General features: G+C 43.6%; 1 protein-coding gene across 1 annotated transcript in view; it reads left to right on the forward strand.

Annotated features, from left to right (window-relative positions):
- Window positions 1-20,927, forward strand: part of SYNE2 (spectrin repeat containing nuclear envelope protein 2) — a 550,589-nt gene that overhangs the window by 493,673 nt on the left and 35,989 nt on the right. Inside the window, exons 97-99 of the mRNA XM_082274971.1 lie at window positions 1,086-1,252; window positions 17,803-17,965; window positions 18,340-18,527. Coding sequence (XP_082131097.1) covers window positions 1,086-1,252; window positions 17,803-17,965; window positions 18,340-18,527 — 518 coding nt within the window. The remainder of the gene's footprint in view (window positions 1-1,085; window positions 1,253-17,802; window positions 17,966-18,339; window positions 18,528-20,927) is intronic.

Below are 20,927 nucleotides of genomic sequence, written 5' to 3' on the forward strand. Positions count from 1 at the left end.
GCTTTTCTAAGGGCTACTAATGAGCCCATAGGTTAAATCAGTGTTTCTCAACTCCGGTCCTCAGGGCACACTAACAAGCCAGATTTTAAGTATTACCTTGGGGAGATGCAGACTAGAATACTGCAATCACTGAGCAGCAAATTATATCACCTGGGATGTATTTCACTTTTTTGCAAACCTGGCCTGTAAAGCCTCGTACACACGCAACGTATTTCCGGCGACCGGTCGTCCTTCTTTTATGCAGAGTGGTGTCTGTTGGTTGGAATGTGCCTAGACTGCACACGAATTTTCCCGCACGACAGAATTCTACTTCAGAAGTGATGTCATGTGTTGGATTGCTTTCTTTGTGTTCTTTCATCTCTGAGCATGCCTAGTCTTGCTCATAAGATTTTTCCCCATCGAAATCTGTACTAATGAGACGAAAATCGGACGTGTTTTGACGGTCGACAAAAATTTTATAGCCTGCACACCAGGATTTTTTCGGCCGAAAAGTCGGAGTCGGTTGTTGGAAGCATCATACTAACAAGCCGAAAATCGGCAGATCGGTCGTCGGACGAAAATTCCCGGCCGAATTTCCACTCGTGTGTACGGGCCTTTAGTGTGCCCTGAGGACCGGAGTTGAGAAACACTGGGTTAAATGCATATGTGTATTTAGCTGTTTGTCTAGATTTGGGCAACATTTAATTATGAAGGCATCTGAGCAGATAAGAGCTGTTATGTTGAACATAGACATTTGGTCTTAACAAAGGAAAAGTGGACTAAACCACAGCAACCAATCAGCAGTCCTCTGTCATTGCTGTGACTGCTCTTAGCTGGCAAAAGTAGAATCTTATTGGTTGCTGGTTTTTGCATATATATATCCTATATATATACTGGCTGCTTTTTACATAGCCGTGTAGGTTACAGAATATTCTAATAAAAGTGAATGTTCTATAATATGCTGTTGTAATAGCTTAGAGGTGATTTGATTGCAATAGTGGTGAACTGAACAGCAGAAAATGCTCTGGTAGAGCAGTAATCATTTACATGCACCCTTCCTGTTTTCTTGGTACTGTGGTTTTACAGCTTTAATTATCTGTTATTAGGACTGCATGGAAGAAATTAATCTCTTCAGTGAAAATAAACTGCACTTGAAACAAATTGGAGACCAGCTAATCATAGCCAGTAACAAGGCCCGGTCGACTGATATTGAAAACAAGCTGAATAGAGTGAACGACCGCTGGAAGCACCTCTTTGATGTGATTGGCTCCCGGTAAGAGTTTTCTCATACTAAAAAAACTTTGACCTGGCCTAAATTATTTGTAAGACAGCAAAGGTATTGAATTCTATCACCTTGGCACTTTTACCAAAGTGAAGTTTAAACACCGCCCATAAAATTCCAGACCAGTGCGGCCCACTGAGGTTCTGGCATTTAAGGAAATGGGGCACAACTTAGTGTCGGGAGGGGATTGGGCTTAAATTTTCAATTGTTGTAAGGGGCCCCAAAGGAATTGGTGGAGCCATTTGTACACTTAACACAGGTGCTTTCAGACACTGCAGCAATGTTGGAAACGTTTTACATCAGGTTCACTATATAGTCAGAGATCAGTTGTGCAGGATTGCAGATCGAACCGTTTGGCCTCATTCACATGGATGTGTCCATCTGTATGCCCATACAAAGGGCCGCCTTCGGCCGCACAGGTGTTGCGAGCAGGTATCTTGTTGAAATCCATGACAGGCGGCCATTTGCACAGACCTCCATACCAGAGTGCGCATCCATGCGGGTTATATGTCAGAATGCAGCATGTCTGTGTCCTGATCCATGCCTCGATGTACAGCTGGCTGCCTGCCAATGATTTCAACAGACTGCACGGAACCCCTCTGCATCCTAAAGATGTCCCTTTGCACAATTGTACGGATCGGTAACGCTTGTGTTACTCGCACAGGCCTAAACGCGTGTTTTTGGCTGTGTATTTTGCTGTTTTCCTGGAGTTCCTCTCAGACTTTTTCTAGATGTTTGGAAATCGTTGCCTGATTCTGTACAAGTCTGTTATGCCTAGTCTTCCATTCCCTATTTACACCCTTGTTTTGAATTGCACATTCATGGAAAAGGCGTATCTTTTGATTCATGAACACTGAACTGAAATTTTAGTTACCTGGATGATTTTAGGCTGGTGGGCTTTGATACACCAGAAATGCTTTGTATAGCTATATTGTATTAATGGCAAATTGAACTTGTGTCATTTATTATGGTAGAAGTTGCAAAATTTTGTGTTGCTAATCCTCTTACATGCTGTTTTAAATATAGCACCTTCGTTGGTCATGCAGTTATAACCATTAAAATGAACTTTAAAGGCTAAATGCGCATTTATTATTTTTTTACACTGCACCCACGATCTGTGGATAATGGGTAAAATGCCAGGCTCCTGCAGATGCCACTGTGGAAGATGGGACTTGTAGTTCATTCATGCGCAGATCAGTGTGAATGAGGGATGTGGCTGTGAGGGCCGAGTGCAGCTTAGATATGCTGTGTTTAAATTGTGACAGCGGATGCAGGAGGAAGATCCCCCCCCACCCACTGCCACAGGGAGAGGATGGGGGGGTGTGGGCAGGTGCTTTTTTAGTAACCTGTTACACCTAAAGTATGGGTGTAACATGTTAGGCTGAAGTTGATGGATTCACCTTTTCTAACAAAGGTCCATGGACTGGAAACATAGTTGTCCAATATTATTGTGTACCAGAGTGCACCATGCTATTCAACATGCTATCCAATCTAATCAGCCATTGCAGGCTGGAAGAGGCAGGTTGCACTGCCACTTAACCTGAATCCACACCATTCGAATTATAGCTGCCTCCTGAGCAACTGAGCAAAATTCACTACATTGATGGCCACATCCTGCCCAACATCCTTTGATTGAAAAATCAAAGATGCCGGGTAGAAAATTGTTGACCAAACTGTGTTTGCATCTAATCAGTTTGGGTATTCTGACTTCTGAATCTCTATAAATTGTAATACAGTACGAAGATTCCCCTTTGCCTTGCTGATGGGATTTCAGTTGGTACAATGGTACCTAGATTTTAAAGGTGTTGGTCAGCAAAGGGGAGCATATTTGCGTATAAAGCAAGGAACCCCACATTTACCCCATATACATGGTATTGGTTTGGTGTGGGAATATCAACAGATTCCTATTTTAAAATGGTACGGCCTGCTTTAAAGAACCAAGATGCATAATAATTCCAGTCAAATTATAATGGAAGCCTTTCCAAACCTGGGCAATGGTAACTACATGTAACATAAAAGGGGGTTACTCTAAAATGGTCAGTAAACCAAGAGATACAGGCAGCTAAAGTCCAATGCATTTCTCATCTCTTCCAGTAGTAATACATTTACATCCAACCCTCCTGTGTCCTGTCCCTCACTGTTATTTGAGAGCATCCATTAAATTAAAGAACCAAAAAAATTATATATAAATTAGTGATCGACCGATTATCGGCAAAGCCGATATATCGAGGGCCGATATGCACTTTGCCCGATATATCGGAATCGGCCTTTTGATTTACCGATATTGCCGATATTTCGGGGAAATTGTACCTGGGTGATGCCTGCAGCTAGAGACATCACCCCGATACCAGTGTCCATAGCAGATGGTCGGCTGTCTTGTAATGATAAGCGATGTGGCTGAGAAGCCGCTCGGCTGTCATTCCAAGGAGCGTGAGGGGACGTACCCCCCCCCTCCCGCTGCCTTCCACGGCTCTCCCGAGCCTCCTGTCCCACCGGCAGACCCGGGCATCCTACCTTCACCGCCGCTGTCTGAACGGGTCTCCGTTTCTTTGAATTCGGCGTCGCCGAGTACCCGGAAGTGATGTCATGACATCACTTCCGGGTACTGGCGGCGCAAAATTAAAAAAACTTACAGCATTCAAAACAGCCAAACTTGGCGTTTGGAATGCTTTTAAGTGCAGAGGAGGGACCCCCATATCCCTCCACCACAGTACCTGTAGACATTAAAAAAAAAAATAAACATTTTTAATGTCCGAAAATATCGGCCGATACCGATATCCGTTGACCAAAATATCGGTATTGGCGGTTAAAAAAAACTATATCGGTCGATCAATAATATAAATATCACGCTAAGCTTGAATTGCTTACGTTTGTGATCATATGTGGTTTACTTTGGGAAAACTGATTTTTGTTTAACACACTCTTACATTTAAAAGCAAAATACATGATGTCAAATGAGTTTCGTGTATTCTCATGTTAAGTGCAAACTTTCCAGCAAAAACCTTTTTTTTTTTCTCAGTTTTGGATAGAATGGGGAAGGCTGTTCAGTTGCATTACTACACACCCCTAAGGTGTGAGATTTTATGTATTCCATTAAGGCAGAATGTGGCCTCAAAGCATAATAGAACAAAAAATAGATTTTATTATTTTTTTTTTTTTTTTAGTGCAGTTTAGAACTATACACAGTATGTGCGCTGTAGTGTCAGTCCATCAGTTTTTAATGTTCTCCTTTGTACCCCCCCCCCCCCCCCCTGGACATTCTGTCTGTATTTTTTTAACCCTTTTTAATACCTGATCAGAAATTGATTACTACAAGTTTTAGCTATCTGGTAAGTATTCAGGTTATGAAAACTGTGCTTTTGAATAGCTAATTTCTGACCCTTGGTCAATTATCCCATTGATTCCTGATTGAGGGCTGTAATGAAGCATTTAGGAATAGGCCTCGGAACATAATTGCTGTCATTTGAATGCATGTGACTTTGCAAAGCAGTATAATTGCTTCTAATGCTGCATTTAGATGGATGCAAACAGTAACACAGTGAAGTGATTGGTGTGTGCCCGACTTAGCCGAGTCCATCAGTCTGGCTGTGGGCTTAGACACTGATGTGATTCAGTCTGTGACATCAGGCTCGGCTTGGCCATATGGCACTATTACAAGCAGCTCCCTCCTCACATGTATTGTGTGCGTGTGTAAGGGCTTGTGCCATTCAGAAAAGGATTGTCAACTCTGATTACCCGCTGCAGCTTGATGTAGTACAAAAGGGAAGGGGGAGACTTTGAATGCCTGAATAACTAGCCAGGCTTTATAAAAAAAATAAAAAAAACTGCTGAGCTCCAACATCTGCCCTTCTGATTGTAACTGGTATTTTGAAAAAGCAAGAACATGACACTTTGTAATAATTAAGTTACTTTTATTAGAATTCCTAGATACAGCAGGTAAAATAAGTATTGAACATGTCACCATTTTTCTAGGTAAATATATTTCTAAAGCTGCAAAGAAACCAAAACAAATAATATGTGTAATAAAATGGAATGACCGAGGGAAAAAGAATTGAACACCTGAAGAATGGGAGGTGCAAAAAGGCATGGAAAGCCAAGACACCAGCTGAAATTAAATCCATCCGTAGTTAGAAAGCAATCCTGCCCCTTGTTAGTGCAAATTATCATCAGCTGGTTCAGTCTCAGCTGAACTACCTGTAAAAAGGTGTCTCGTTATCAAGGTGTCACACAAGTAAAATCTCATGATTGGTAAAAGCAAAGGGCTCTCTCAATACCTTTGCAACCTTATTGTTGCAAAACATACTGATGGCATGTATATGCATCTTTGTTGTGGCATTAAATTAAATGAAACAATAGTTTTACAATGCCAATAAATGATTTTGGTTTAATATCCCCCAGCCTCTTATAATTATGGGTTTCTTCTGTTTTTGGCTTACAAAGTTCACATAGCTTACAAAGTGTACATCAAAAAGGAGACTTCCAAAAGAAAAGGGTGTGATGCCTGCTTATTATGCAGACAGTTAAACAATGGCTATTTGAAATATTCCCACTTTCAGATTTATTTTTTTTTCCCTTTAAAGAAACCTGTCATGAGTGAAATACGTTGGCCACCATTGCAGATCCATCGTCTTCAAAGAGCTAGTTGGCTGGCTTGTCATGCTGATAATTTGACTTGGTACATTTATTAAGTCACTGACCCACTACACAATGAATATAGATATAAGGCTTTCTGACTTTTCCATGACTTTCATTTGATGTTTGCGCTTCTGGACTGGGACCCGGGAATACTAAAGCCAGGACAATCTCTTGTTTCAAAGAAAGCCAGCAATGACTGCTTCATTTTGTTTTGCTACCAACAAACCTCAGAAGTCGAAATATGTTTCCAAAAATGAAAAGATCACCGGAGTTTGGTTGTTTATGGGTATTGGAGAGGACATCCCCATCCCTAGTTACCTTCAGTACATTGATGACATATGCTGAAAAAAATCTAACACAGCTAATTTCATGAACACTCCCCATTACCCTTATTTTTATTTATTTTTTGGCGTACTGTCAGTTTATTGTGTTGGATCAGGAGAAGGTGAATCACGGTTACCCTGGACCTCTTGGCCACGGATGCTGACGTACAGAAGCCAGCATAATTGCATTTTCCAAAGGAGGCTAGCAATGGCTGCCTCATCTTTGTGCTACCAAGAGGCAAGGTAGAAATCGGAGCATTCTGCCAATAGATCTTTCCACAAATGGAAAGCTCACCTGAGTGTGGTTGTTTTTGTATGAGGGAAAAGTAGGAGGACGTTTTTAGTTACCCTGAGGACAATGATAGGATAAACGTAAAAAATACAATAAAGCCAATTTCTGGACCCCCCCCAATCCTCACTGATTAGTCGGCCGGGGATGACTGTAATGATCTGGTGCTGTAGACTTCAGGATTTGGCAGCTATTTCATATCAATGGATACTTTGAGATATTTTTTTTTATAGTGACCTGTCGGTTTTCAGTATACTAGGTTATCTCACAAAAAGGTGAATTGCGGTCACCCTGGGTTTTAGCACTTTTTACCTAGTCATTGTGCTTTATACTGCCCTTTTATAGAACCCCTAGCAGTATAAAGAGGATACATACAGCTGAAGCTATTTTGACCAATCCCTTAAGGCAAACCATTAACCTGGATCCTACTTGTTTAAAGATAACCTTCCATGGCAGAAATATGGAGAATGCTCTTACTGGCCACATTCGGAAAATGCTAATGACCAGCCTTTTATGGTGATATGCTGATCATCTGGTTTTAGTACATAGTTTTAGATTCACTTGCTGCATACTTGTGTTCAGTATTTTAAAGCATTGAGGCTTGACAGCCAAGCAAATCAACATTTTGAGAAGGCCAGTAGTGACCGGCACCTTATTTATCTCACAGTAGGTTTATTTCATGTGATTTACCTATGCAGGGTGAAGCAGAAGGCTCAAATAACTGTTAACCCTCCCCGCTGCTTTACATATTTACAGTCTTTTTGTATCCTCGGCAGTCTGTTCAACTAGTGGAAGCCCAACAGATATAGCCCTGTGAAACTGTTTAAAACTTGCAGAGGAATGGTACAGCTTTTCCTGTCCATTTGGACAGTGTTGGGTGGCCTGTTACCAAGCACCATGACATTCCCATGGGAGAAGGGGACGTGATCTACCTGCTATACATACCCAGAAGTAACAGGTGTATTACTCTGCACTTGTACGGAGAGTGTCCAAGTTATTAGGGGGGACCGGTTACTCCGCATGACTCAGTGGTAAGGGTTGGTCAAAGTCTACTTGCTGTTTGGTTCTCATTTTCATACTGGTGTTCATTTTCTACAGCTGGCTTTTGAGCTGGCTGAATCCACAGCTGCCATTATTTTCCTATTGTGAGTGGTGATTAAAAGCTCGTACATTAAGTGAAGTTCAAAAGCATAGAGTCCTTGGACCAGAGAATACAGGGGTTGATTTACTAAAAATGTAGAGTGCATAATCTGGTGCAGCTGTGCATAGTAGCCAATCAGCCTCTAACTTCAGCTTGTTCAATTAAGCTTTAACAAAAAAAATCTGGAAACTGATTGGTTTCTAAGCAGAGCTGCACCAGATTTTGGAGACACCAGTTTTAGCAAATCAGCCCCAAAGATCTGTCCAGAAGTCGGATTGTGGCCTCACTATATTCAGCAGGATAAGTATTTTCTAGAGCAGGGCTTCCCAAACTTTTTTGGGCCGAGACCCACTTCTGAATACAGTTATTTTTCGGGACCCACTTGCTTGTAATTGAATATTGTAAAGCGCTACATAATTTTTTGCCGCTATATAAATGCAAATAATAGTTGTAAGTAATCAGCACCCTCATAGACAGTATAAGGCAGGCAGCGGACAGACATCGACCACCCCAGGACAGTGATCAGCAGGCTATATGGCACTCACCCTCCTTCCTCTCCCAGCGGTCCACAGTGAAGGTGAAGCCCCAGTTTGCCCTCTCCAGGGCCCAGCACACCTCACCCAGAGTCTCCATGTTGAGGAGCTCTATGCTGGTCTTGGTGTCCTGGCTATTCTCATTCAGATCCTCTACTGGGGTCACAGAAGCTGCCATGAACTCCTGACACTGCTGGGGCCACCTGGTCCACCGAGGCTGCCAGCCTCGCGACCCACTCAAACGCAGCTCGTGGCCCACAGTTTGGGAACTCCTGCTCTAGAGCACAGTTGAGTTTCCTGGAAAGTGTTATATGGGAGATTTTATTTGTTGTCTGGAACTGCCTTTTTATAGTCTTATAGTGTGACAGTCAAGATTGATGAGGGTCTGTATGTGATAGTGGAGATGTAAAATTTACCTTTTGCTATACCCTGTTGCTTGGTTATCCTGTGCTGGCATTCTTTGGCTTAGCAGTACTGAACATGCAGTCTCTAAGCATGGCGGTGATAGAAAAGCCACCCTCTGCTTTCAGACCTCCTGCAGGGCGGATTAAAAGACCACAAAGCTTCATTAGGCTTCTGGCCAAGAAACCTTTCTTCAAAAAAATCACTTAGCAGGTGCATGCTAGTCGACATCCACCAAGAAGAGAGCAGACTGCTTGTACTGGTCCAGTAATGCTATCATTTCTCCCTATTTATGTATTACCAGTACAAACTGTGCATACAATCCAGAATATCTGGATCTTTGTGTTAAACAACAGTATCCGTCTGATTTAAATAAAAAAACACCAGGATACTGTTTTCAAGCCCCCCACTATCCTGTTTATGTTCTGCAAGGGAGCACTGAAAGCAGAGCTTCTCTCTAAATCAACATTGACTATATTAATCCTTATTCTGCTGGCGTTCGTAAATAGTTGGGAAAGTAGATATTCTTTACTTGTGTTAAACCCTTTTTTTCCTCTCTACGTTTCCTCAGTCACTTCCTTGTTTCCAGGTCTAGGAAAATGTCAGGAGGGAAGGAGGGGTTTTTTTCAGCCAACCACGCCCCCCTACCCGCATGCCTGAGCTAAGAGGAGATGTATTCCAGGAAGTATAGCTACACAGATCATTGGCACTTACTCAAGATGGCCACGGCCAGAAATACTACGGGGTATTTGTCAATGTGATCTCTGTCATATAAAGCATTGAGACGTGGATGCATGAGTGAGTTTGCTTTGAATATTAACCACTTGCCGACCAGCCGCCGCAGTTATAAGGCGGCAGGTTCTTGCGAATCGCCGTGTCCGTACGGCGGTCCGGGGGAGCACGCCCACTCGCCAGCGGGGGGAAGCTGATCCACCGGGCCGGCGGCCGCAATTGCCGCTGGGCACCTGCGATCGCTCCCTGTGAAGAGAAAACAGCGGTCTGCTGTTGTAAACACAGCACACCGTTGTTCTCTCTGGAATCCATGCAGAGCTCCTGTGTTCCTTCCTTCTATTTAGGAACACAAGTCTCTGTATTGATTTTACAAGCCCCCCCCCCCCCCCCCCCACAGTTAGAAAACACTCCCTAGGCTCACACTTAACCCTTTGATCGCCCCTGGGTTAACCCCTTCCCTGCCTGTGTCATTATTACAGTAACAGTGCATATTTTTAGCACTGACTACTGTAGTTCCCCCCCCCCCCCCCCAAAAAAAAATGTCAAAAATGTCAGTCAGGGGTCTGATCTGTCCTGCGCCGCAATGTCGCAGTCCAGCTAAAAATCACTGATTGCCGCTATTACTAGTAAAAAAAAATTAAATAAATAAAAATGACATAAATCTTTCCCCTAGTTAGTAGACGCTATAACTTTTACGCAAAACAATCAAAAAAACCAATTGCCACCCACCCACCGCCAAATGACGGCGGAGCGGTGCCGCTCTCGTTCTGGGACGCCCCAGAACGTCCGCTCTCACGTGCTCCGCAGTGCGGCGATCGTGGCCACGTCATGTTCCTAGGACATGGCGCAACCCCGATCTTCGTAAAGACCCAATTACTTGGCTCTTTACCCATGTGACCGGCTGTGTCCTATCACAGCCGTTCACATGTAAATGAGGAAGTGCCGTTTAGCGGCTCTCCTCGCCTCACACTGTCACTGAGTGTGTGGCAAGGAGAGCCCATCAGCAGCTCCTCCTCAGAGGAGTCTAGGACAGGTAATCGGGGCACTGATCATCAGTGCCCTGATTACAGTAAAGTGAAAAAAAAATGCCCACAATCAGTGCCCATAGTGCCCATCAATGCCGCCAAACAGTGCCACCTATCAGTGCCCATTAGTTTGGCATATTAGTACCTCCTCCTCAGTGCCACCTCATCAGTGCCCATAAGTGCCACCTCATCAGTGCCGCCTCATCAGTGCACATCAGTGAAGGAGAAAAATTACTTATTTTCAAAATTTACTGACAGAAAATAAGAAACTTTTTTTTTCAAAATTTTCTGTCCTTTTTTTTTTTTAGTAAGAAATAAAAAACCCAGCAGTGAATAAATACCACCATAAAAAAGCTCTATTTGTGTGAAAAAAATTATAAAAATGTCATATGGGTACAGTGTAGCATGACCGCGCAATTGTCATTCAAAGTGTGACAGCATTGAAAGCTGAAAATTGGCCTGGGCAGGAAGGGGGTGAAAGGGCCCTGTATTGAAGTGTTTAAGGGGGAAAATCTTCCAGTCCAGGAGTGGTTAAAAATGAATTGGCGTTTTTGGCTTGTGGTGGTCAGATGCAGTGTAGTTCTACTTTAAAGTGCAATTCAGGATATATATATATATATATATCTATATATAGGCTATAGAGATGAATCACCCCCTTTAAAATCACATTTTGCTGCTTTGCAGCTTGAAATGAAGACACACAGTTTGTTTTATCCAGCTGTATTTACTAGTGCAACTTATAACATCCATGTGAATAATATAACACCAACATTTCAGAAAAAAATTCAAAAAGAGAATCACGGAGTCGGAAAAAGGATCAACCCCCCCCCCCCCCTCAAGTTCAGCTAAATTTGAAGGTGACAGTTTTGTTGACTGCAATCTTCAGGTCATTTCACATATTTTCAATGGGTTTTAAGTCTGGGCTCTGACTAAACCATACAAGGACATTCCCCTTTTCCTCCTTCAACCACTGCGTGGTCATATTTGCTGTGTGCTTTGGGTCATTGTCATGTTGGAAGGTAAATTGTCTTCCCAAGATTCCTCGAATTTGATGGTATTTTGCACCATCCATTTTTCTTCTATGCTGACAAGTGCTCCAGTCCCTGCAGCAGAGAACCCCCCCCCCCTCCCTAAACAGGATATTACCACCTCCATTTACTGTAGGAATGGTGTTGTTTGGATAGTGAGCTATATTGGATTTCTGCCAGACATTACGTTTGGTGTTGAGGCCAAATATTTCATTTTTAGTCTCATCTGACCATAAAGACTTTATCCATGTGGCGTCAGAATCTTCAAACTGCGTTTTAAGGTGGTCAGATGAGACTAAAATTGAATTTTCTCTTTCGTTCATTGACGGACACAGCTCCTGATTATTCTTAACCATTGGGTTATACTGCCCCCTACAAGAGTTAGGACACTAGGAAGGAAAAAGCTTTCACTAGGCAGTCCCTGGGGGTATACACCCATTCTCAGCTATAGGCACTCAGTTTTTTTTCTGCCTAGTCAGATGTAATTACCTAGTTCCTTGCTGGGATCTCTGGTCCTGGCGATTTTTTTTTTTTCTTTTTAAAACGGAGTTAGGTCCTATCTTTGTTTTGTTCCTGTGAGAGTCTACAATCAATTGCCGGACTGGGCGATTGACTGGATAATCTAGATCCAGAGGGTCCCCCCAGTCTGGCCAGCGAGCGCGTGCAGACCGCAGCTCTGCTCCACTGAACTGGGGCTGGTCTGCTAGTTAAACAGCGGTGCCCACCCTGTTCCTGGTATGGTAAGTTGCTGTCCCCCTCTACTCCTGGAGCGTTTTGAGGTGGGGGTGGGCCTCTCCTTCTCCCCAGCCCCTCTAAAATTTTGCTGAGTGCAGGGTGTCGGAAATGGCGGCTTTATCCTGTTGTCCACCTTATTGGTGATATACAAGAATATAGTGGTGCTTCGTTCCTGTCCGTCATTCCTTCCTAAGGTGGTCTCTGACTGTCATTTGAATGAAGACATTGTGTTGCCTTCCCTGTGTCCCAGGCAAAACATCCGAAGGAAATTGCCTTGCATGCCTTGGATGTGGTCCGGGCATTTAGGGTGTACCTGGCAGCTACGGAGTCTTTTAGGAAGTCAGACTCTGTGTGCTTACGGGCAGCCCTCACGAAGGGTTGTCCGCTTCTACTGCGACCATTTTCAGATGGATCAGACAGAGGGTGGTTCAGGCCTATTGCATCAGAGGTCAGGTTCCTCCTCCCTGTGAAAAAGCACTCTACTAGGGTGCTCAGTGTCTCCTGGGCTTCCGTTTGCAATGCGGCCACCTGGTCATCTGTGCACACTTCTGTGGATGCTTCTTTTGGCCACAAGGTTTTGCTGGCTGCTGTTTAGAGGACCCGTTCCTCTTTGAGGGTGTATTGTTTTTTTCAGGTGAGCTCCAGTTGTTTACAGTTGAGCTCCATGTTACCTGGTTGGCTATGGTTAGCCTTGGGAATTCCCACCCTCATGTTTAACACTGCTTTGGTATGTCCCAATGGTTAAGAAGAATCAGGAGCTGTGCCCGTCAATGAACGACAGAGAAAATGTTTTTTTTTACTTATTGTAAAATCCATTTCTCTGATGTTCATTGACTGACACAGCACCCTCCCCTCTGTGGAGTTGGCTTTTTCCTGGCACTGCTGTTAACAAAACAAAGTGCCTATAGCTGAGAGTGGGTGTATACCCCCTGGGACTGCTCATAGGCGTAGTCAAGCTTTTTCCTGCCTAGTGTCCTACTCTTGTAGGGGGCAGTATAACTCAATGGTTAAGAAGAATCAGGAGCCGTGTCCATCAATGAACATCAAAGAATTCCTCCAGAGGTCACTAGGGGTTCTTTGAGCGGTGAGCAATTTTTGCCTCTCAGGCAAGTTGCCACTGAAACCATTGATCTTTTAAGCTATCTGTAAAGAGGAAATTCTTCCCAATGACCACAAGTGTAAGGAACCTCTTTCCCACTGACCTTCACACTAATGTATCATGAGTTGTAAATATAGTCATTTTAAGCAGGGTTTCCCTCAGATCGAAAGGTAAATTAAGGGTTCCTCTGTGTTGAAAAGGTTGAGAAAGGCTGCTAAAAACCATAAAACAAATTTAAGTTTCTGAGAACCTTTATTTCCCCTCCTTCATATGGCCTCTGACTCTTGGAGCAGAAAGCTGGTCTAGTGGAACAATAAAAGGAAATATATGTACCAGTTCTGCTACTCCAGCCAGCAAGATCAGTCCCTGCAGCTTCTGCAAACCCCACCGTAGGTTTAGGGTCCTGACTAATCTAGACCAGAGCAAGGTCCATAGCCCTACTTTGGACTCAGACGTTGAGGAACTGTCCACCAGCGGAGCACTGGGAAATGCCATCTGCCGGCGGAGAGGAGGATCAGGTAAGAAACTCCCTCTCTCTCCTTCCCCCCCAAGGTTGCCAAATTTCAGTAAGTTTACAAACCATTTGTAAAATCCGTAATTTTTGTATCTGTCCATGAATGTCCATTACAGACCTCCATGGACAGATGCAAAAATTAGGGATTTTACAAACTGTGAATTTACTGAAAGTTGGCAACCCTGCTCTCTCTTGGACAAAAGTTCTTAACCCTCGTAGTGTGGGCATGGCCCCACCTATCATTTATCACTATTTGTTTAAAAGTTTATCTAAAATAAAAATAATAAACATAAAAATACATAAAGAAAATCTAGCTATACATGGCTGTTCGTACAATTTAACAAATGCTCAATTTAAAGGTACCTAATTCATCAGACACATATAATTATTTCAACTTTATTTGGCAAGCATTGGTTCCCTGTAATAACTATGCACTCAAGTGTCTGCAAATGTCTAAGGCTGCATTCACACTTGAGCGTAGCGTTTTACCGCAATTTTTACCGCGATTTTCAGGCGTTTTTTTCAGGCGTTTTTGGAGGCAGGCATTGACATCTATCAAAAACGCTGGTAATCAGCCCAAAAAGAAGCTCATGTACTTTTTTCAGCTACAGGCGTTTTGCTTCAGGCGTTAAAACGCTCAGATGTGAACAGGGGCCATTTAAATGAATGGGGTTTTACTTGTTGGGCGTTTTGGAACATTTTTTTTTAGCGTTTTTGGAGCTGAAAAACGCTCAAAAACGACCAGGTGTGAATGGAGCCTTAGCCTCCATTCACACTGGGACGACCTGTCAGGCGACCTGGTCGCCTGACAGGTCGCCGTAGGTCGCCTTCCACAGAGAAGCTGTGGACCCTTTCTAATAGGAGTGACACAAGTCGCTCCGACTTAGAAAAAGGGTCCGGAGCTTCTCTGGGGCGACTCGGAGCGACCTGCATTGACTTCAATGTTATGAAATCCGTGCCGGCCGCTCCGAGGCTGCGGTGCGAGCAGCGCGCCGCGACCTCTGAGGTTGCCCCGGGAAGTAGCGTCGCCCCAGTGTGAACGGGGCCTAAAGCGCATTGTTTGTCACCATTTCATGTTTGTTTTCTTTCTGAAAAACGTAATAAAACCTTTACGGGAAAAAAGGTACCCAATTCTTAGGTCTCCAGTGTAAAAAAATTAATACATTTAAAAATGATCCCTTTGAGCTTTTTAAATATCTGATGATGCTATGCAATATTAGGGTATATATATATATATATATATATAATATAATTTTTTGTTAAAAAAAGGTAAAGCTGTTCCTGCAGGACATATACTACTAGCTTACTGATGCTGGCAATCTATCCTGCAACTGCATTGTAGCTGTGTACCCCTCTGTATGCTTACATATGAGCCAGTGAGTAAGTAGGCCATTGAAGGGGGGGGAGTTGTCCTTCCCAAGGATGCTTTGCCAGTGTCGGATCGGTAGTAAGGAATTCTGACAGTAAGTACAATGTTATGTCTTCTGGTAGAGTGCCCTCCCCTGTCCTCAGCACGTACACTGCAATCTGCTCTGCTGTAGGGGGATGGGAGCAGAGCAATGCTTGTATGTGCTGTGTACAGACCTGTGAATGAATGGCTGGCTGTCAAAGCCAATGCAGGTTATGTGGCCTTTGATTCATCTGCCTTTCATGGCCATGAATGATCCAGGGAGAGCTTCAATCATACCTGGGCGAGGAGAGTCAGTGAAGCGTACAGGATTGCACTCAGTGACGAGCATTGTAAGGATATGATTCCCTTCTGCTTTTATGGTAAGGCATCCCTATATGTTTATCTTTGCTGTTGTCTACAGGTTTGCAGCACTGATAATTTCAGCGATGAAGCAAGACGCAGGCTTTTGTTGGGGGGGGGGGGGGGGGTTATTTTTTGCGTTTTTGTTTTTTCCCCCTTAGGCCTGAGATTTAATCCACAGTACAGATATGATTATGAGCTTGCAATAGAAATGAACAAATTGAGGTGTTGGTGTGATTTGTTATCTGTGTTGCAAGGGGGCTTTTTATACACCCATTCTTCACATCCTTGGGAGCTCTTCCAAGGCCTCATTTGTTTGCCAGCAGCAACCAGATTGCTGTATCTTCTTACTGCAATATGGGATATTGAATGGAAGAATTTGTTTGTAATGGGCAGCAGACACAGCGACACTCGTGCACGCAGCTCTGCAGGCCTCATTAAAATAAAAGAAGATTGTGCAGCCCATACATCAACCTGTCAGATTCCTGCTTATAGGAATTTAGACGCTGCATGGGACGGCAAAAGGTACAATCTGATTGGACGCTGAAGGAAGCAAGTGTTTACCACGTTTAAGACACTTATTAGTGTGCCGTCTAATGCACTTTGCTCTTACAGTACTGATTAGAACATACGGCTATTTTGTTCGGTGTAGGTGACAGATAACATTTTTGGCGGGTTAATATTTAAATTTGTTACAGATCTCAGACTATTTAAACAGAAAATTCTTTACATGCAGGGAAAGTTATTATGTAACAACAAAAGTGCAGTTCTAGAAAAAGTCTTCGAAGATGTAGATCCTAACTAACCCTAACTAAATGACCTTTGTTTTGCTTTTTTCCATTTAGAAAAGATAATGTTTGCCTTTCTTGCAACTCAGCTCTGCTGATCTCCTGCAGCCTCTTTGCTGTCACTTCTTGTCCACATGTATGCACTCCAGTGGCAGCTCAGGGTGGGCTCCCAAATTGTGGCAATTGGGGACCATTCCTGTTCTTTGAGCTGTACTATGCCTAGTATAAGTGTTAGAGGATGAATGGTGGCAGTGTGCACAATGCAGTCATCCTTTGTTTTGTTTAGAACCTATGTTTGGTCTCGGCTTTTCTCCCAAAGAGGAAGAACACCAGGAGGGGGTCCTCCAATGAATGAAGCACCCTTACAGGTGCTCCTCCTTCTTCTCATTTAGCGAAGGGCAAATCCTATATGCTGCAGAGATTGGAGCTGTGTAACAACGTTCTGCTCTCTGCAGCATTATCTTATAAGCTACGAGCTGCAGTGGGGAAGGGGGGCGTAACGCTGACACCCTGACCTTACATAATGTGGCTTAAAGGAGAAGTTCCCCTTTTGGGAGCTTGTAATATACCCATATTTGTGGTGTAACCTGCTTCAGTAGTCCCCCTCCCCCCCCCCCTCTCTCTCCCCCCCTCTCTCTCCCCCCCTCTCTCCCCCTCTCTCTCCCCCCTCTCTCTCTCTCCCCCCTCTCTCTCTCTCCCCCCCTCTCCCTCTCTCCCCCCCTCTCCCTCTCTCCCCCCCTCTCTCTCTCTCCCCCCCTCTCTCTCTCTCTCTCTCCCTCTCTGTCTCTCCTTCCCTCTCTCTCTCTGTCTCTCCTTCCCTCTCTCTCTCTGTCTCTCCTTCTCTCTCTCTCTCTCTCTCTCTCTCTCTCTCTCTCTCCTCCCCCCCCTCTCTCTCCCCCCCCCCTCTCTCCCCCCCTCTCTCCCCCCCTCTCCCTCTCTCTCCTCCCCCCCCCTCTCTCTCCTCCCCCCCTCTCTCTCTCCTCCCCTCTCTCTCTTCTCCCCACAGAGTTCTGTAAATGAATGAACTACAACAACCATCTGCCACTGCGGCAGGCGACTTGTGGTTCTTGAACTGCAAGGACACTCATAGTTCATTGATCTTTCTGCTCTTCAGAAACTCCCTGGCAGACAGCTATACGGAGAGTCTGCAGGAGCCTGGCATTGCATCCGTGATCTACTGATTATGGGTACAATGCTTTCCAGGCTCCTGCAGGAGAAAAAAAATAAATAAATGCACTTATTTTTTTTTTCTGCAGAAATATGTGCATTTTTTTTTTTTTACACAAAAGGTGAACTTAGCGTTTAAAAAGCCCTGGTCATCATTCAGTCTGGGAAAGGAGTGGAGATGGTTCACTGAGTCTGGTCAATCCATGTGGTGGGAAGTGGGGGGGGGGGGGTAGCGATAGGGGGAATAATGCAACTGCTTTTTTTTCTTTATATGACAGGTTTACTTTAAGTGTTCCTGCAGTAATAGAAGTAGGACTGTGTACAGAAGTATCTTGGCTTGTACTGTGGTTTAATTTGCTCTAATTTTCTTTCCTGCACAGTGTGAAGAAGTTGAAGGAAACACTTGTAATCATCCAGCAGCTGGACAAAAACATGAGTAATCTGCGTACTTGGCTGGCTCGCATTGAATCCGAATTATCCAAACCAGTAATTTACAGCATCTGTGATGACCAGGAGATAAACAAGAAACTGGAGGAACAAAAGGCAAGTGCATTATTATTTAAAAAAAAAAGGGGGGGGCTTACTGAAGTATGGAACACAGATCAACAAGACCAGGGCTACTCAGAACAACGTATAACCAATCACCATAAAACAGCCATTGGGTTTTAAATATTGGATTTTGCTAAACCACCTGCCAAGGTAGACTCAAGTGTTCAAGCCATTGATTTGGTCACTTCACGATACCAGCTGAAGAGGCCCCTTGTGATAAACACACAAAGTAAAGTAAGGTCTGCTGAGTTCAGAAATGGCAATTTCTCTCTAAACAGGTTTTCTCTGATCCTTTGTATAGCTAATCAGTACAGGACCACATTCAGAAGACCAAGGATCTAATGGCTACAATGTTTTTCCTCTTTCAGGACTTGCAAAAGGACATTGAGCTGCACAGCACTGGCGTGGCTTCTGTATTAAATATCTGTGAGCGTCTTTTGCATGATACAGATGCTTGTGCCAATGAAACAGAGTGCGACTCCATACAGCAGACCACACGGAGTCTGGATAAACGATGGAGAAATATCTGTACAATGTCTATGGAGAGACGGCTCCGGTAAGAGTTGGTTACCATTTTGTTAAGAGGCAAAGTGTGACTTTTTCATGAATTGTGCAAATTTCAATTGGTCTCATCTCCGAGATGCCATCATACGCCTCAACTTATCACAGAAACCTGTACTCCCCTTGTATTTGACTATTGCTCATAACCATAGGTAAGGATAAATATGTAGGTTGAACACAAATAGAGAATACCCCAGTTATCAATAGATGGCCCAGATCATCAACATCAATAACAAATAGCAGATGGTGTAAACCAATATTAATACAATTACAATACCATACCAAAAACCAATAGTTTTTTGCCACATTTGTGGTTGATGCTTCGAACGCCCCAGTGAGGGAGAAACTTACAGTATACTATACTGTGTATGGCTGTGTTCTACCACATGCTGGTTACTGACTGCAAATCTTCCTATACTGTCTGCGGCTACCCATATTAGGTGGGTTATACTGACTGCACTTAAGCCCCGGAAGATTTTACCCCCTTCCTGACCAGGGGGTATTTTGCGATTCGGCACTGCGTGAATTTAACAGACATTTGCGCGGTCGTGCGACACTGTACCTAAACGAATTTGACGTCCTTTTTTTTCCCCACAAACAGAGCTTTCTTTTGGTGGTACTTGATCAACTGTGCGACTTTTTGATCATGCGCTATAAACAAAAAAAGAGCGACAATTTTGCAAAAATAACCATATTTTTCAAATTTTTTTATATGAAATTCCCAAAAAAAATGTAAAAATCAAAATGTTTTAACATTTTCGGCCAATTTGTTTTATGCTACATATGTTTGGTAAAAAAAATCGCAAAAAGCGTATTTTGATTGGTTTGCGCAAAAGTTAATGCGTTTACTAACAAAGGGAAAGATTTTTGTCATCTTTGGTGTTTTTTTTTTTAACGTGCAATGGCGATCTGCGATTTTTTTTTTTTTGTGGGACTGCGACATTGCGGTGGACAGATCGGACTGACATTTTTGACACTTTTGGGGTTACCAGTGACATTTCTACAGTAATCAGTGCTATACATATGCACTGTTACTGTAAAATGACACGGGTAGTGAAGGGGTTAACTTTTTTTGAGAGGGAGGGGTGGTGTGTGTCCTTAGGGGTGTGATTCTAACTGTGATTGGCTGTGGCTTGAGCTGTAGGAACAGTGATCAACGGTCCTACATAGTAGAACCGCATGATCACTGTTTCTACACAGGGGAGAATGACAGGCGGCTTGTTTACACTAGCCGCCTGCCTTTCTCCCTCTCCACCGACGATCACCGAGTGACCGGCGGACATCGGGTACGCCGGTCACACGCGCTGGGGGGGGGTCTGTGACCACGCGGGAGCGCCCCTCCGGCGGCGCGCTCGCTCCCCAGAGTCTCACAGGCTAGTGACATACCCATACGTCACTTTGCCTGTGAGGGGCTGACCGCCGCAGTATATGTACTTGCGGTGGTCGGCAAGTGGTTAATGTTGAATGTGACATTTCTAGGTGCATATCTATTGTTTGTCATAGCCATGCTAAGCACAGAGAGTTGACTGCACTTCAGTGTTTATCATCACGAACATTTGGGATTTGTGACCGCTATGTTAAGTGAATTGTGCTGAGTGCATTCCAATGAGCAATACCCCATTTCTGACACTAAGGCTCCATTCACAGCAATGCATTTTTTCATGCTTTGCAGAAATGCAAGAATTTTTTTTTATCATTGGTTCCTATGGAACATGTTCACATCAATGCATTTTTGTGCCTCTGCATTTTTGAAAAGGGTCAGGGGTTTTTTTTTTTTTTAAACGCAAAGTGCTTTTTTTTTTGCTTTTTTGGTTCAATAGACTTCAATAGAGAAGCTGCAGAAAAGCATATGGTTTGTTTGTGCCACTATTTGCATTTTTAAATCTGCCAAACAACAAATTATCCAAAAAAAAAAAAAGCATAAAAAACGAATCTGCCAAACAACAAGTTATCCAAAAAAAAAAAAAAAGCATAAAAAATGAAATTCTCGGTAACAAAAAGAAAACAAAAAACGTGGCGAGCACTGCAGAAATGCTCAAAAGCAACATGCATAGGTGTGAATCGAGCCTTAAGCTAGCCATAAATGGATCGAAATTTGGCCATTTCAGCAGCCTTATTTCAATCTATGTATGGGCCGGCCGGTTGTACACTAGTCGATCTATAGCAAATGTGCTTCACACGCATCAAACATGCTGAAGAAAACGTGCCATGTCCGGTAAGGTTTTGGCGCTTCTTTGGCGCGTGCGTTTTTCATAGGGCAAACCCATTCAAGTGAGGCTGCCTATGCACAGTGCACAGAAACACATGTTCCCACTTCGTGACGTATAAATGGGGGGACTGGGATGTAGCCGTGGATTCCACTAGAGCTCTAAAGGTATTATGTTGTATCTGACAC

The sequence above is a fragment of the Pelophylax lessonae genome, assembly GCF_965119305.1.
Source record: "Pelophylax lessonae genome assembly, chromosome: 13".
NCBI lineage: Eukaryota > Metazoa > Chordata > Amphibia > Anura > Ranidae > Pelophylax > Pelophylax lessonae.